At 36.9% G+C, this 18,803-nt stretch overlaps 1 protein-coding gene across 1 annotated transcript in view; it reads right to left on the reverse strand.

Moving 5' to 3' along the window:
* Nucleotides 1–18,753, reverse strand: part of EIF3H (eukaryotic translation initiation factor 3 subunit H) — an 84,652-nt gene extending 65,899 nt beyond the window's left edge. Inside the window, exon 1 of the mRNA XM_085311131.1 lies at nt 18,601–18,753. Coding sequence (XP_085167257.1) covers nt 18,601–18,720 — 120 coding nt within the window. The 5' untranslated portion in view covers nt 18,721–18,753. The remainder of the gene's footprint in view (nt 1–18,600) is intronic.
* Between the last annotated feature and the right edge of the window lie 50 nt (nt 18,754–18,803).

Consider the following 18,803-nt stretch of genomic DNA (forward strand, 5'->3'; position numbering starts at 1 on the left):
CTCATGGTCAACTTGTCATCCACCAGCACTCTCAGGTCCTTCTCTGCAGAGCTGCTCTCCAGCAGGTCAGCCCCCAGCTTGTCCTGGTGCCAAGGGTTATTCCTCCCTAGGTGCAGGACTCGGCACTTGCCCTTGTTGAACCTCAGGAGGTTCCTCTCTGCCCAGCTCTCCAGCCTGTCCAGGTCTCTCTGAAAGGCAGCACAGCCCTTGGGTGTGTCAGCCACTCCTCCCAGCTTGGTATCATCAGCAAACTTGCTGAGGAAGCACTCTACCCCTTCCTCCAGGTCACTGATGAAAAAGTTGAACAAGACTRGACCCAGGACTGAGCCATAGGGGCCACTGCTAGCTACAGGCCTCCAACTAGACTCCACGCCACTGATGACAACCCTCTGAGCTCTGCCTTTCAGCCAGTTCTCAATCCACCTCACTGTCCACTCATCYVACCCACACTTSCTGAGCTTVYCTAGGAGRATGTTMTGGGAGACAGTGTCAAAAGCCTTGCYGAAGTYAAGGKACACAACGTCCACTGCTCTGCCCTCACCTACCCAGCCAGTCATTCCATCATAGAAGGCTCTCAGGTTGGTTAAGCAGGATTTCCCTTTGGTGAATCCATGCTGGCTACTCCTGATCGCCTTATTTTCCCAGAATGTCACAATACAGGTTAAAAAAAAATCCTTATAAACGTTATTTCTTCTTGCAGCAAACTGGGAAAAGAACCTTATGGACAGCCTACTTTGGAAAATAAGGGGGAAAAAAGTGAAAAAGAAATTCCTTTTTGAGTTGGATATAAACATTAGAGGGCTAACACTCACTGAATCCTTACTCACAATACCACTCTCATATGTTTCAAATTCTTAAAATGCTAACAAAATACCAAAATAGTAATTAAAAAAAAAAAAAAGAGTTTAGTTCTGCTGATAAGTTTGGGTTTTTTGTTACYTTCCTCAGACTACTTTAAAAATATCTCATGAACTACACGTTGCAGAAATTAAGGCTGCACTGTAAAATATGTAAGCTACTGAAATCCTTTATTAGAAAATAAAGGAAGAAATCTAAGAAATGCACTCAACACCACCTCATTCTTGTTCTCACTTTGTGTGTTATCACATAAACAAAACTCTGTAGAACAAGCCAGTATAGTAGGATATTAATCTTGGACTGAAACACCTGCTATCAAAATACAAATATGTGACCAGTAAGAAAATATGCATCGGTATTTTGTAYCTTGGTACTAAAAACAGACCTTCAAATGTAAAGTAGAACTACTTCTTTAGTGATAACAAGGAAACCAGTTTCATTCCATTTGTTTGCTAGTCTAGTAACGGGAAAACTTCATCACTATACAAATGACAATGCTACGACATTTCTCAATTTTATGTATAAACATATGTTTTATATTGAGTAAATCACAAAAACACACTAATCTACACATTTCCCCAAAAGATAGTGGGTTTGTAAAGTATCAGAACAGAATCAGAATACAATTGCTTTCAGACTAATAAAATTATGAAGTGTCAAAATAATTTAAGCAATACAACACATTCTGAATTACAATTTTTTTTTCAAATAATACATCAAGGAATATCCCCAAAAAATCTGAATAAGCACCAGTATAATCTGTCTTTTGTCCTGTGCTGATTCACTTTTTCAAATACTATTTTCAGCTCTTTACACCTATTCTTTCATCTAACAAGAAATATTGCCTCTTTGTAAAAACCATAACTGCTTTCAACACCTTTGACTCATCACTGCTACATGAAGTTAATAGTAACAAAAATTGCATTTCAACTGTTATGTTTAAGTAATGCAGCACATCTTTGGTAAAATAGTATTTACTGGCCCATCAAGAAAAGCTATGTACACAAGTAGAGACTGTAGCAGTTAATATGGCTTATTGGAGAAAAAAAAAAAACACACTCAGCTAGGAAGCTTTTTTAATTCTGATACCTCATAACACACAAGCCATTAATTTTATTAATTATTCAATTTTAAAGCAACCTTTCTGAGGTAGACCCTGCTGCTAATACTCATAAGGATATTATGGATATGTGAATGACATGAATATATATATTTTTAATAGGAACACTTTTCTGTTTATACTACTTCACATGTGTGGAAGCAGCCTAACATTTGCCTGCAGTAAGACTTAGTAAATACTACGGTGCATAAGAAATATTTAAGTATACAAGGACTGTTCAGAAAAGGATATACAAATAATTACTAAATAAGACTCCCTCAGTCTTGTAAATGCAGTCTTCAAAATACCAAAGCAATTCAATCACTTGGAGTAGCCACTTGCCAAATTTAAATGCCATTAATCCTCAATTAACAAAAAATGCTTGTAGTTCAGCAGTGCTTCTAATCTTCAAAGCACCATTCAAACATTAAAAATGAAGTCAGCCTACAAAAGAGAACCATTCCAAAACTATYAAAGTGATCAAAGATACTTTAGTCGTAAGGTATAATGCCAAATTTGAAACTTTGGTTACGTTCTGATAGCATGATTATTAATTTAAGAAGTTCATATCTTATTATAGAAACATCTATAACATGAACTGGCAGCTGAAATACCATAGGCCTTTTTAGYGATCCTAGGAAGATTCAGCTGTAACCTCATGAATATGCCAAGATGTATGTTCTCATATTTCTCTGAAAAGAAGTGACACCGTACCAAAGCCCTTTAGTGCTTCACGTGTAATTATGTTGCAGTGAGCTGAAAATTACTGCCACAACAAAACCAGATTTGTAGCACCTGTGCTGTATTTTGTCTTAGCGAGGCAACATCCATTAAGGGAGCACACTTCTTACATGATGCAACAAGCAGATTTATTTCCTTACATTAGTATTTAAATGTTTTAAATGCCAACAGTTTTCCCTACCCAAGAAAGCTTAATCAGCACAACCACTAGCCCCAAGTCGCCAGCATCTGGAGAGGCGGGGACAGGCAGCAGGTGTAATACTTCGTTATACAGCCATTTGTAGATCAACCATAAACGACAARGGCAACAAACACAGGAGGTGCCAAGAAATCCACATGCCCTCAATATTTTTAATGCTGGTGAAACACTGATCAATGCTTATCTTGGCAGGAAAAGTCCTTGAAAACTATTACAGTTAACAGTATCTGACATTTTGAATGYATGCTATCACAATTCTGGAGCCTTCTCCATGTGAATTATTACACTTCGAATGGCAGATTTTTACATTTAAACATGACAGCATGAATGGAACTCACACTCCTACCATAGCAGAAGTTCAGATKAGAGCAGAAGCTATTACTGTATTTTTGCAAATGGAAAGGTCTGAAATACCACAACTAACAACTACTATGTACAGTTGAGTGATGCTAAACTCAAAGATGCCTAAAATTAAGAATCTATCTAAAATATAAAAAATACATATATGGCACCTTCAGAAAACAGAATTAGGCAATCTGTTTAATTTCCAAATGAATACGTACCCAGATTTAAACACCTCTAGTTTTCTGGACATGCCTGAGACAAGGCGAATGAGTTTCAGCACAACACAGGCTGCAACGTCGCTTTTGATGCGGTGCATAGGGAGAAACCTAACTAATAAGCTACTGCAGAGCAACTCAAGACATTAAATTAAATGCAACAGTTCTGAAATCCTTGGATAAGTGGGAAATGGCGTTGTTCTCAAAAAAGACTTGAAAAAAAGAGAGAAAATTAGAACAGGATACAGGGAAACCTGGGCAACGTTAACATTTTTGAATAGTTCCAGATGATGTTTTTACAGGCCATAGATAAGTGCTTATCCCTACTCACAAAAGACAAGTCTGGAAGCTCACCAAGCAAAAACTTGCCTTGAGCTCATTTGTCTCCTGGCTACAGCACCTCTTGAAAACACAGTAACAAAGTCTCTCAACTTTACTGCCAGGAGAACAGGAATTCTGAAGTCAATTTAAAGCACCATTGCAATGATTAAGATTTTTTTTTTCCAAAAAAGTGTCTACTACACATACCTGTATCTTCTGGATAATTAAGGAGACAAAAATTTGTAATTTAATCATTATAGTCCATAGAAACTTTTTTCTGAAAGGCAGCATCTGACACATACCATGTCAAAAGCCTGTAATTGACAGGTCGATAACCAAATCTTTTAGATTTCATACATGAACCTTTGTAACACAAGACTGCCATACCACCACAAAGTAGCACCACGAGGTAACTCAAGGCTGCAGATGAAACAGAATTTCTGCATTATAATAATCTTTAGAAAAGTGACAATCTACTGACAATTAAAGCCTCAAATCACTTAAATGTATAAAAAAATCTCTACRGGTAGTCTAAAATAATTTCTCTCAATTCTCTTATAGAAGCTGCAGTGTTAATTGTTTGACCATTTCTAACATGAAAAATGTTTAAAAATTTACTCTTTTCTTCTCAGATGCACCTTAACCATAGCTAATTATGGAATTAAAAACTACAATAATTGTAATTGCTATTCAGTAGAGGGAAGAGTACTGTTATTGGGTAGAGGGATAGTGTAGTGGTTATCACATCTGCTTTACATGCTGAAGGTCCTGGATTCAAGCCGCAGTGGAATCAGCACCAGGAAATCTTTGGGAGGTTGGACTAGATGATCTCCAGAAGACCCTTCCAACCTTATTGATTCTGTGTTAGAACAATGTTGATCTCAGAAAAAAAAAATTAAACATTGTTTTCTATCACAATCTTCATTGTCTTACAGTAACTGTTTTCACAAACATCTTCAGCCCTAACAGTGTTTATAGCAAAGACTTTAAATTAAGTTCCCTGACAAGGAATTAGAAAAAATCCTTGATCTAAATATACAGTACACGATTTAAAGACAGAAAGACACTACTAAGCAGACTTGAAAATTAAGGCAGCTTTAAAAAATGGGTATGTATATTTTTATATATATAGACACACACATATATAATGTATATGTAAATATATACATTTAAATGTATATATATTTATATAAAAATATGTGTATGTAAATATATATATTTCTGTACAACAAAAGAACTCTCCCATGCTATCCAAAAGATGGCTGAGGAAAGAAAAGAGAAAAAAATACCCTTATCTTGACTTGCTGGAGCCTTAACACCACATTTACAAAGCCTTGAAAATACCATTTTTGGAATGTGTAAACTTACACTTCATATCATTCAACAGCTAATAAACACCAGATCTAAAAAACCTTGTTTCTGAGCTTGACAGAAATTTGGTGCTTAAAACCAATACTTCTGTAAGAGGCACAACGGAGCAATGGTTGCCATTTCATGCCATCTCAATTAGATGCAAGTATCAACAATTCCTCTTTTGACATTAGACTAGTAATTTCCTGGAGCTGTGCGTGACTACAACTATTACGGACAACGCATATTGATCTGAGAGGGTCCACCTATATCTGAAATCCACCTCAAGCAGCAGATAATGCATATATTTTCACATGGAAATTATGAACTGTAGAATCTTCTTAGTCTCGTCTCATATAGGTCCTCAGTCATCAGTCTGGAAATACATGTTAAAGTGAATGACTCCATCTTGAATTGAGCTTTTGAGGGAAAATATTAAAGTGCCTGTAGCATTTAAATATTTGTAATTATTATGAAGGGTATAAAAAGTAGCCTAAGCTTTTTGTTCCCTGGGTGACCTACAACACTAATTGGTACCACGTCACCTACTTAGTTTTTAAACTCCAAAATTTCATCTGATTTAACAATAGAAGTATCATCAGTAACTTCTATTCTCAAGTTGCACTTTTTTAATATGTACCTTAAGCTGAATAAAACTACTTAAATTGTAATGGATTAYTCATTCAACATCAAAATCTTCTATCATTTCTATTAAGAACCACTCCAGCCTGCCATTATAGGGCACTGAGGAATCTAGAGTTTTCTGTATGACTTCCTGGTTCACAGAGCTTATAGCCATTTAATTCCATACTTTCCTGTGATTTTTAACAGAACCTACAGATCTTTAGGCTAGAATACACATTTTTAACTATTTGTAAAGACTACTTCCACAGAGAAGCTATAGAAGAGATTACATTGACAGATGTTAACTACATTAAGATTTCTGCTAACTGTAGAAAAGTAGAAGACCATTGGGTTCCTGGAGCCAAGCATTTACTTGCATTTTATTAGCTGTTTACAGATACAAATAATATGTTTCTGTTAAGCAGTTTCTCAGGGCATGATAATGAAGTTTGATGCTGTATTTGTAAAGCTAGGCTGTTGTGAAACTTAACATTTTCATAAAATACTGATACATTCCTGACAATACTGCTTCASTTTTTTTTCCTTATTCTTTAATTTAGCAAATCAGAAACAAGTAACCTATCAAATATACATACACAGTACATTATTTGGACTTTCTAAAGGGCATGTTTTTCAAAAAAATTATCTAAGGATGCTTTGTATCTACTGGTCATCTGTCAAGATGACAGAGCTTTGAGTATGAGAGAAACCTATATGCACTTTAAGTAGGAAATACTTCCCAGATGCTGTAATTCAAAAGCTTTGTAATTTCCCTTCAAGCAGGAGGGAAACCATACGCTAACAAAAACAGGGCCTTCTTTTGCAACAAATATAGCCTACCTACAACTACAAACAACCAAAGCTTTTCAATAAATATGGCTGTTTACATATTGCAAGTCCAGGCCCACCACGGACACTGCCAGCTGATTCACACAARCATACCACATTTACTAGAGGCACACAGATGCCTGCTACTGGGTTTGCTTCCCACTCATTCTTTTTTTGRGATACTTCAAGAACTGTAGGGACTTAAAATATCAAATTTATGGTGGGCAGGGGGGAAGCAAGCCACCCCAATTTATCAAATAATGGGTTTATATAAAAGCAGACATGGCCATATAACATGAAGTAAGTCATTATTTAATATCTAGACTCAAAGCTGGTAAATATACTTATCTAAAAGATCTATAAAATGAAAAAGATTTTGCTACTGACAAATAGCTGGGTGGAATTTGGCTTGAAAAACCTGAAGTTGTACAAACAATAAGCCTGTTTCTGTAGGAATGCAACATTAGAAATTGAGACTCCTGGTTTTTAGTTACAGATCTATTAGTCTTTCATAGGCTGAGGTCTTCCTTAACACTGTCAAGAACTTACACTAATCAGTTGATATTTTGTAGGTACTCTGAAACATATTTAGTCATCTATTTATTTATGTTTAAGTGAGATGCTTGGTCTTGCAATGGGAAGAAGTTAAATGCAAACTGCAATGCACCGAATGGAAAGGTCATTAAACAGTGGAGAAAAGCAATGCTTATTTAAAAGAAAAGTCAAATTTTAGTAGAACAATTTCTTCTTGATTTTTGCCCCACCTCATTTTCTTTTTAGACTGCACAGCTGTTCAGGTTAATGACTATCTCCCCTCTGTCTGCAAGTCATCAGTACGCTTTAAATATTACCGMAATATAAGTTAAAAATGCACCATTACATTTGTGTATTTAAATTCCCCATTGCCTTATTCACACACTGGTATAATGTATTTCTCTGCAATACAAAGTTTCATAACAAATTTCACAGTACAGAGATTCATGTTCATTTCCATGGAAACCATCAAGACCACAGGCACTGCAGAATGACTTCCTTGTAGGAACATTTCATAACACAGCCCCAGGATCCAATTGTGCAAGCAGCYGGGCATTAGATGTTATTATCACACTGTCAGGAAGCAGCAATAGGGCTGTAATAAGATTAAGGTCCAAAATCCTGAGAGATACAAGTGGGACAGAGCATTTCACCAGTACTTCTTAGTGGATTACTTCTCCTGTTTCACAAATCTCACAAAATGCAAATATTTTGCAAGCATTTAGACAATTTTTTATATAAAGTTACATTTCTTATTTTTAATAAATGTCAAAARACAAATCACTTCAAAAAATGAAGGCTCATGAACATACTCCTTTACCAGCATATGGAAATTATACTGRAATACTAAAGGCAGGGACAGTTTCATTCTTCACTCGGTATACAAGAGCCCTATAAGTATTAGCCGTATGCCAAAATATGTTGTATGTATTAGTAAACTATCAKCATTCAAACATTTGCAGTTCAACTGCAATAGAAGTGCATCTGCAAGTGAAAGGTTTACTCTTCATGCATCAGCTTCTAGTTTCATATAAAAGTATTTAAAGGTGACAGACAAAAGCAGTAATAGTAAATTTTATCAAACAGCCTATTTTTTCAGATTGTGCAGAATAGCTGTCATTTTGAAGCTGAAGAGCAGCTGCAAAGGCAGTTACCCATACTTATTTGGCCTTCAAAATTTAATAAAATAGGGCCAGTTAGATAGAGGAGTGAGGACACGCTTACTTTGCCCATTTAGGGGTAAAGTGGAAGAAAGGAATACCTCGTTGCTCAGAGACTACTGATCTTCTTTGAAGATCATAACCTACCAACTTCAACAGCAGAATTCCCACCACTAGAGTAAAAACGTGTGTGTGTGTGTGAGAGAGAGAGAGAGAACATTATATATGTGTGTGTGTGTGTGTGTGTGTGTTAAAATCATGATTTCCACGTGCATTCAATACATGCTTACGAGTAGCCAGTAAAATTCTTACTGGACATGACTACCATTTTAACCACTTTCAACCTTTTATGTAAGAGATTTTTCATGCTGAGGCACTCATCCTTACTGGCAAATGATTGGTTATGCGACAAAGAGCTGAGAAGGAAAAAGATCCTCCTAGTAACAGGCAGTGCAGTCCAGAGGACACGGAATGGATTGATTCTCTGTTTTCCAGATGACTTAAAGTATAAAATAGAGGAAAAATAAGTTGAAGTTACTCCTAGTAACTTCTAGTTACTCCTAGTAACTTCAACTTCCACATCCTTAAAATAGAGAYAAAACTTGCCTTTGTATCACCATCTGAAGATGTACATGTGAAAACCACTTCCATAAGAGTTCTAATTCTGATAAAGCTACTCTGACACAGTACAATTAAAACCAATCACTTTAATTTCATCACTGATAGCAGCAACAGATTAAGTAGCATGATTTTCACATTACTCCTTAACRGTGATATGACAGCTAGAGTAAATACTCTACATGTTATCTTAATGCAAGTTTTAAAAAAGTTTGAAATGATTGATTTTTGGCAGAGATGAAACTTTTTTTTTTTTAACCATTGCATGATTAAGTACTCCAAACTCAACACTGTGCTAACAAAATGTTTTCCTAAAGTCTAYGTAAAGATTAAAGCACAATGATAAAATGCAAGTTATACTTCCAACTAATATACTGAACACCATGCAGGTACAATAGGTGCTTGCTAAACATGCACAGGCATACATTATCATTTGAACAGATACAGAGCTCCATAGAATGGGAAGAACGCACGGTAAAAGGACTACAAACTGGTATAAAATATTTTAGTAGAATAAAGATAGGGATTGGCAGGCCTTATACACTGAATGCAACATCTCAATCTTCCTTTTCCAGTAAAAGATCAAATAGCTGTAACAGAGAATTAGCATGTTCTTGCATACATATTTGCAGCAAAACCCAGGTGCATTTCCAAACTTCATGTTAAACAAGTGAATAAATAACCCCCTTCTTACTAACTTGGAAATTAAGGTTAAATCAAAAAGACTAACACCACACTTATCTGGTATAAGCATCCACATGTAAGTCATTCAAGAATACTTCCATGCTTATTCTTAAGTAAGCTTGTGCATGCATATGATCATCTGAGTCAAATGAGTCAAACTGATCATCTAAAAGAAGAAATTAAAGTAATATTTGTATTTAAGTATTGTCTAGGTTGTTTTCAATGTAATACTTTGAAAATTTTACTACTTTTTAATCATCAAAAGGTATTTGGGGCAAAAATTCTATTCCTTAGTATCACAGCAGCCATATATGTACCAAAGAGCATGATTTACTCTCTTCAACAGCTATATATAYACATACATACAATGCAAGAGACAAGTCTGACATACACACAAGAATACAAAATAATTAGAAGTCTAACTGTTAGTGACAGTAGCAAAGCGTAACACATCAGTTCTTCCAAACAAAAGAAAGGCTGTTTGAAATATTTTCTCCTTCAAGTCTTGAAGCGTAACACTGTTCAACACTTTTAAACCAACTCCACATTTACATTAACTCCTTTTGTCAGCACACTAGCTTCACAGTACCAAGTAATACCAGATGTTTTAGTTTTAAATGCCTCACCAGAGTATACTTACCATGACACTTATTAGTTGCTGAACACACTAATGCAGTCTTTCAAATCATTTAAAGTTTGTGCTCTGCTAGCAAGTATACCTGCTTTCCATTGACAAGAAATGCTGAAATTTTAATCTTCAGACCACCATGATTGTAGATACTTTACCTGTTTTAAGTTGAAATCACAAAGGGGATATGTCTGTGTTTCAGAGTGAAATCAGTATCAAGAACAGAGCTTAGAATTAAAGAGTAATAACAAATACAGAAAGGAAACTCCCTTCCTTGTTAGAAGAAACTGCCAGTTGCCCAAGAGCTGAAGGAATCCTGAGTCAGGGAAGAAATAATAAAAAAGGAAAAGAGAATCACACACCTCCTATATTTTTTTCTGTTTTAAGTAGGAATGAGAAACAATATACTTCAGTCACTATATCCAACTCTTTACCACTTTGATTTGTACGAGTTACTCTGATAATGTACTAAGCCAACTTGTGAACCCAAAAGAGTTGGATATTACAAGATGTCTTTGGTCCTACTAAAGTATTACAGATTAATACAGCCAGCTGGAGAAGGAAGTGAGGGAAAAAGAGAGAGGTGGAGAAAGGGAGCRATGGGAAGAGTCAAAGCAATGGGAAGTCTCACAAATCCTCTGGYACTTCACTATGCCTGAAAAAGGGAAATTACTCTTCTTCAAGGAGGTTCTTTCTCCTTTGACTTATCAGTACACTTTGGTCCTTTCTCTTCTGAGTATGAAGATAGATTGCTAGTCAAGAGCTCATTGCCAGGCTGTATTCATGCAATTTGTTGTTTCTGAAGATCAATATAAAGTCTATACATACCATCCAACTAGTACAAAATGCTTGCATCTTCACCACGGTTCAAGTATCTGCAAACAGGACAAGCTAGTACTCAAATTCACACACTATCAGTGCCAGCATGATCCCTGATATACATTTTTTAAGAGAAGCAGGTCAAGGAAAAGTSACCGTGACTAAGCATCTATTTAAAATTCCACTCAGACTCCATGGGAGGATACACAAAACAAAATACAGCCTCAAGCATATTTTACCCCAAGAGCTCATTCTACAGCTGGACACCATCAAGAAATGTTGATTGCAGCAGCCATAACACAGCCACAATACAGACTCATCTCTTGACACATTTGCAAATTCTTCATGAAGGGCAAGGAGGARGGGAAAAAAAATCTACAAGAGAAAGCAGGAAGAGCAGAATCTTCACAATTTAACAGTGTCTCAGATTTTTTTTTTTTTAACCATTTCACTATAGGCTTCATCATCATTACTGATTTTAAATGAGATACTCAAACACTATGCAAATGAACCACTTTCCTTCTGACTGTATCAAAAGCTATCACTAAAAAAAGAGTGCTTAAAAGAAGATTTACAAGATAAGTCTCAAAAACTGATTTTCAACAAACATGATGTTTCATTGCAGTAAAACAATGAAGCAAATTCTCTTAAAGATCTCTTCAGCCAAGAAGCTAATTAGGCCTTTCCTATAAACAGTCATAGATAGGACCCTAACTGTCATATGCTTTCAGGACAAAAATGGCTAGCAGCAGGAAAACAAAGTATGAGCAACCATGTGGGGGGGGCAGTGGGAGGGGGCATTTTTTTTCATTTAATAAGTTCTACAATAATTCTACAACATAAAGTCTGATGAATTTAAAGCTTTTATAAACTTAGACTCAAACTTTCATCTAGGTAAAAAAACAACTTTGCATATCATTAGTGAGGATACAAACATTAGGCACACTACATCATCACAGAAGCAGGACAAAGTAATGAAGCTTACAGTAACAATCATGGAGTACGTCAGTCATACCTTACACAAGAGAAGCATCTACACTAGTTACACTGGTGCAAATAAATACAAATGCAGATAAGACCTACAAGTCCTCAAACTATTCTTGACAWGCAATTAAGTCCTGGCCAATGTATATTTGTATTTAATTTAAATAAACAGAAAAGGACACCCTAAGCCTTATTTTAAGCTGCACATAATTTTAAAAACATGTCTAAATATATATTTAAAGATCCACAGAATTAAGAAGATGGAATAAATATAACCTGACATTAGAAGATCATACTGAGTTTTAATATTGTCCCTATTCCTAATCTTAAAGTTTGATGACTTAAAGATTCATGTATGCCTTRCCTGTCCTATCCATAACGGCTTCTGTTGAAAAGATTAATAATTTCCATTAATTACAGAATGATAATTTGTTACTTATATAAGGCTTTCCACATTAACAGATATGAASGTAAAGAAACTTTTAATGGTTTTGAGATACCTGGAATAACTTTTGCTACTTTCTAATATGAAATTGGTGTGCATGGGCATAAGTGTAAAATGAATACATATACAATTGCTTAATAATAAAAGGACACATCATTCCCATTAATGAAATGTTAGAAGTAAGATTAATGCTTTATCATGTTGTTATGGCTTCATTTACTCTGATCTTGCATYGCAACATAAAGGAAAGCTATACTGTCAGTCAACATTGAGTTCTCCAAAGCATTACATTTTTYTGAATGTGTATATAAATTCAATAGGTTAAGACTTTTAAAAACAAAGTTGCATGCTGGCATTTGAGAACTTAGTTGAATGAGAAATCGTCTTTCTGCAGAAGACCTCTGCTGTTATTCATCTTACTTTTACTATCCCCCTGAAAATATCCTTACGCAAAGAACTTGCAGAGAATGAAACAGTGTTCTCAATAACAAAATACTTCCCTGTGACTACTTAAAAGGCAAACCCAATTAATGAAAAATACTCAATTGGTCTACCAATCATCATGCTTGACTTGRAAATCCCCATCTCCAAACACACAGTTGTTATTTTCCTAGAAAAAAAAACTTTCCGTATACCTATTATCTACATATTAGCAGTCAGACACGACCCACAGTTCACCACATGGAGCAAATATGGTTTTGAATATAAGTTTAACTTCTGCATCACATCAACTTTCATGTTCATTTAGTAAAAATGTTACTCATCCTACCTGATCTTATATTTGAGTGATATGCCAGTTTACTTCTGCTTTTACAGTTTTCCATCTTAAAATGGTTGACATCACTACTGAAATTGTGAGAACTGTAGGATAATRCAAAGAAGAGCCTTGAAGGAGACAACTTTAGACAGCTGAATATACAAAGGGCTACAAGTTGCACTAAATACACACACACACACACACACATATATACATATAAAAATCTCAATTTTGAGGCAAAATAGAAATCTGCTAGTGGGACCAGAGTGTTTCCTTGTACTTTCAATAGCAGAAAGTGTAAAAACTGGAGAAACTGCATGCTGTTTCCTTTCAGAACCACACCAAAGAATTCCTTAAAAGATAACTATCCAAAGTCTACCASTTTCTTTGTGGAAAGAAAAAGGAAAATAAGCAAATTATGACACTGCTTCTTTTCATATAGTGCGTAATAATTATTATTCCTTTTGAATAAAACGGTGAGCGACATTTGAGTTTTCTGCTACAGAGTCATACACCCGTAGAACTGAAAAATCAGCACGCTTATGAACATGTGAGAAATGGCTCACAAGGTCACATACAACCCAATGCAAACTACACTCATGAATTCTGTCAAAAAATAAGTAAATGATCAAGCTATACAGGTGTAGTATAGTACTCAAGGATATAGACTCTATTAATCTAGACAGAAATCCAGAAGAGCCTCTAACGAAGGTAGTAAACTACACACAAAAACATTTGCTGCATCCTCCTGCTGACTGAATGGAGAAGTAGTAGCACAAAGGGATGGGACAATCTTTTGGACGTAAGAAACTGGAAAGAATGCCTATATTCTTCCTCTGATGCAGACACACACACACACACACACCCCTAGGATCTGTGCTACCCTCTCTCACACCCATGTGAAGCATAGAAAAAAACATGCAACACATCTTTCCTTTCACTAGAAACAAAAGTGAGCAGAAACAGAATTTAATTATCTACTACAAGAGGTAAGATCTCCCAAGTGTCTGGTCACAAGCACATCTCTTCCAGTCTCTAATTAACATCCTTGCCATTGGATATCTTCAACTGTGAATGCAGCTGGCTTCAGCTATGATCAGGCAAGGGAGAACATTGAAAAGTTCCAGGGCTACTAACAAACCAATGTAGTTTTTGGTCTTCACATGTTTGAATTTTATTTAACTCTATGTACTCAAATGGCAGAAGAGACTATAAGGCAATCTTAATCCTTTATGTCTTTTAAATACTACAATACAGCTTGAAGTGACCGTATCAATCAAATACATATGCTCCAAAAATGCAAGGTATTAAGCCAGTGGAATCATAAGCCTATTTCCTTACAGAAGCAAAACTTTTGTATGAGCATAATTACAATGCAAGTTCTTCCACTTATACTTTCAAAGTTGCTGGTGATTTCAGTAAACTTAAAAGGGACAGCTCTCTTGGAGAAAGTTCTTTGGAATTCAGCTCAGCAAAGAGAGACTGTAGGACGAGTAAGCTCACTCACCTTCTAAAAATACCTTTAGAAAGCACTCCACACAAAAGAAAAAAAAATGACAGTATTCCAAATGGAGAAAGAGCTTTAACAAGCTGTGAGCTTTAATTATGCCACAAGACGTCTACTGTAAAAGCAAGTAGTAGGAACTATATATATATATATATATATATATATTTGTATGTATGTATGTATGTATGTATAAAGGCTGGATTTGTGCATTACAAGCATCATTTGTTCTTCTACGGTTACTGCAAACAGGCACTTGGGATAAAATTCACAAATGCTGTTTCTAAGAACTCCAGAAGGTAGTGAAGGTTCTTCAAAAACTTCTTAGTCATAATGTAGTCATAATCACTAAAAACCCGAGTGATCAGAAAAGCGTTAATTCTTCAAAAATAAAAAATTAAAAGGTAACTTACCTATAGCCATACAGAAAGCCTGCAAAAAAGGCAGAAATATCCTAATCCATGTGACCATCWCTACTGTGATCACAAGTTTTCCTTGGGCTATTTGAGTAGAGGAAACACAGTGGAAACTTTAATCAAATTACTTTGTTGAAGTTTCTGCTTCAAAAAGCGAACACAACAGAATGGTATCTAACGCATTGATCTTGCTGTCTTTTGCCTTAGAATGGTCAAAAAGAATACACAGGAACTTAGAAGTTCTTTCCTCTGGGGTGAGGGGGGCTAGCAGAATCACACCATAATTGTGGGTTTCTGGAGTTTTTTCTTCTTGGGACTTCTCACATTTGTTACAAAGAACAAGGCTAAGCCATCTACATTAGAAGTTTCTCACTACAGTTATATTCATCAGGCTTTTTTTTCTGACACAGTGATGTATCAGCAAGAGCTCAACACATAAGACAGTTTGCTGAATCAATATAAGCTGCACATAACCAATACAAGCTAACGTGTGCTTCAGAATAGCATAAACCAGTGACATATTAAGACTTTACACAATATACAACTAAACTTATCTTTTCCCTACAATTGCACAAATTCTTATATAGACTATACATAAAGCACTAGGGATAAGTTAAGCACASTGATCTGCAGAGCAAGCACAGTTTGCCACTACTAATCTGTATTGCTAAATAAACTCAATGCAGATGACAACAGTCTCACGAGCAGCGACAGAATTCTTGTATTTCTGTTCATCATACAATCAGTTCAATAAGACAGAAAAACTTCAGTTCCAAAAAAGGAGAGCAGCTCACAAACACCTTATCTAACAAGCTTCTTCAATATCAATGGTGCTGAGTTCATGTGACCAGTGTCTCTTGCCATGTTGTAAAAGCAACTGGATATAGTCAATTGTTCTTTGATACTGTAGTTGTTCCTAGTGTTTCTGACCTGGATGAAGAACATCACTGCTTACCATCCCTTAAGGAGAACATTCCTAATTCTAAACTCTCACTGTAACTATACACACAGATAAACAAAAAAACTATAACAGAGGAAAAGTTTTCTGACTCATTTTTGACAGATCCATTTTAAGTGTTCAAGATAACAGCATGGAGTAAAATACTTTAAAGCTTATTATCATGCACACACATTATCTAGTCAAATGTAAACATCATTTGACAACTGAGATTTTGACCTTGCTGACAGAAAGCTGATGGAACAGGCATAYTGATTTTTCCTCTCCTTTCTGTGTCTACAAAATATTTTTCAAATTGCAAAGGTGGGAAGACTATGTCCACATTTAATCTCAAAGGCATTTTATAAACAAGCATTCAGGTACTTCATCAAATTTACTAGATGTCTACAATGCAAGACAATTTTTCCCCAAACTTTCTGACATTTTGGTGCTGTAATTTTATGGAGTATGCTGAAAAAAAATACTAATGTGTGTATATAGGTATATATAGGTGTATGTAGTTAGAGATTACTATTCATTTAACTATCACTAAACTAACATCAATTAAACCACAATGATGCTAGTTAACAGCATTCATCCACTCTTCTGAAGAAAAAAGAAGTTATAACTCAGGTCTAGCAGTCAAACAGTCTCATTTCTAGTTGTATCACTGTTTAGCTATGCAAATGTAAATAAAATCATCACGATGAGTCAGTTTATCCATTTGAGAGAGGTAGATGCTGTCTGCGTTATTGGACTGCTTGCAGCTGGTGGAAGAAGAGGGACAGACATGTACAGCTCTAAGAATAAGGATTTGAGACAGAAGAAGAGTTCAAGTGCCATTCTTCATGCCCCAAAAAAAAAAAAAAAGTGGGAGAGGCAGAAGGGTATTGCCAACAGATGAGGCACCAGTGGAATGTAACAGACCACTGACTCCCAAAATTCTCTTCAAGTTTTCAAAAGTAGTTATTCTGGTCAGCAAGACAAGGCTGACAAAGATTCATCACTTTGTGAGAGTGCAGATGAGATGTTAAAAACAGAAAGATATCAGAAAAGTTTAAGTAGAATTTCAGTAAGACATTCTGAGGATTGCAATGGGAGCCACTTAACTTTATTTGCTTTGTAACTGATCCTGAGACTTCTCTTCCCTACAGGCACCTTGGAAGTCCACAAACCATGCAGTTAGAGCTCACTGCAAGATCCAYCAACAAAAGTCTTCAGCAGGTGACATAAAACTAAAACAGTGAGCCACCTTCCCCTCCACAGACTCTATGCAAGAGACATCATCATGCAGTACCAGAATAATATGCAAGGACATGGGGAAAAAAAATGCACAAAGAAAAGCTCACAGGCATTTGTTGGACCTTCAGAAATAGACTGTTGCAGCTATAGACAGCAAACTTGAACAAACTGTACTTCACAAAGCAGATTATACATCTGACAAAGAGAACAGAAGTTCTAAATCTGTGTTTTCTGTGTCAAAATACAGGAAGAAAAGAAAAAGAATTCAACAGGTGGCTGTCCAGAATTCATCCAGAGTTCATGGGGGGYGGGGGGGGAGGAGCATTTATAAAACCACAGAAATGAGACTAAGGTACCTACCCATGTCCTGCACTCAATCACTTCTTTTCTCAAGCTTCCCTCAAACTTGTTTAAAAAAGAAAGAGCCACACACCCTTRCCCATTTGGCTACAGCCTGCTTGCAACAGCAGCAATTTCTTACCAGTTGCTATCTTTTTAGGACCACATCTTATGACTTGCCAGTTTTCAGTCCTCCTTGAAAAAGCTACATGCAACTAAAGCACAAATACGTGGACAATCAAACAGAATCCTGATGGAATACTCTCACTAATTAAGTAGTCTATTTCCAATCATAAGCACTTGTATACACAAGTTATTCTTCCCCTACCCAAACACTTAGTATACTATATAACTACCGTACAAATACTCTTCCATTCAAGGTCTAAGCAGACAGCCTCCACTATGACAACTTTATTGTCTGCTAAACCCTTTTATGCTGTTGTTTTATCTCTTACAGAAAAAGTTATGCCTGTAGATGCAGACAGCCCTAACAAAGCAGGCAAAAAGAACAACTGATGAGAGAAAAATCCAGTCTGCTTCCCATATCTTACAATTAYGCAGCTTTCAATAGTCTGAGGTGTAAAAGGTGGAACAGAAAATCAACACATTATGGCAAAAGAATAGAAGGAAAAAGTTACTTAAGAACAATTAATATCCTCCCCACCTTCGCCTACAGAAGGGAGAGAGACACCGCACTCCGCAGGGCTGAGCAGAAGGGGAGGCTGACCAGGCGTCAGGGGGCTCGAGAGAGGGACGAAACCGCGAAACCGCTCCTGCCGCTCAGGCGGCCCCGGCGGCCCCGGGTCGGGCCTGGGCCTGGCCCCAGGCCGCCGCCACCGACCCCGCTCGGCACGGCCCCGCCGCCAGCGCCGCCGGCGGCCCCACGCGGCCCCGGCCGCCAGCCTCGCCCCGGCCGCCCCTCCGCCAGCAGCGGCTCCGGCCCCACCGCTCACCAGCCCGTCGATCTGCACTTGCTTGACGGCCGAGTCCCCCGTGGCGGCGGCCTTGCCTTTGCCCTTGGAGGCGCCGAAGCCGCCGCCGGCCGCGCCAGAGCCCTCCTTGCGAGACGCCATCTTTCCCCCTGCACCGGCCGGAAAGAGAAAAACGAAACACCGGAAGCGGGCGCGAGGCCCCGGCGGCGCGCGGGGAAACGCGT

Source organism: Rhea americana, unplaced genomic scaffold (genome assembly GCF_003343005.1).
Source record: "Rhea americana isolate MKP2758 unplaced genomic scaffold, rheAme1 scaffold_0, whole genome shotgun sequence".
In the NCBI taxonomy this organism is placed as follows: Eukaryota; Metazoa; Chordata; class Aves; order Rheiformes; family Rheidae; genus Rhea; species Rhea americana.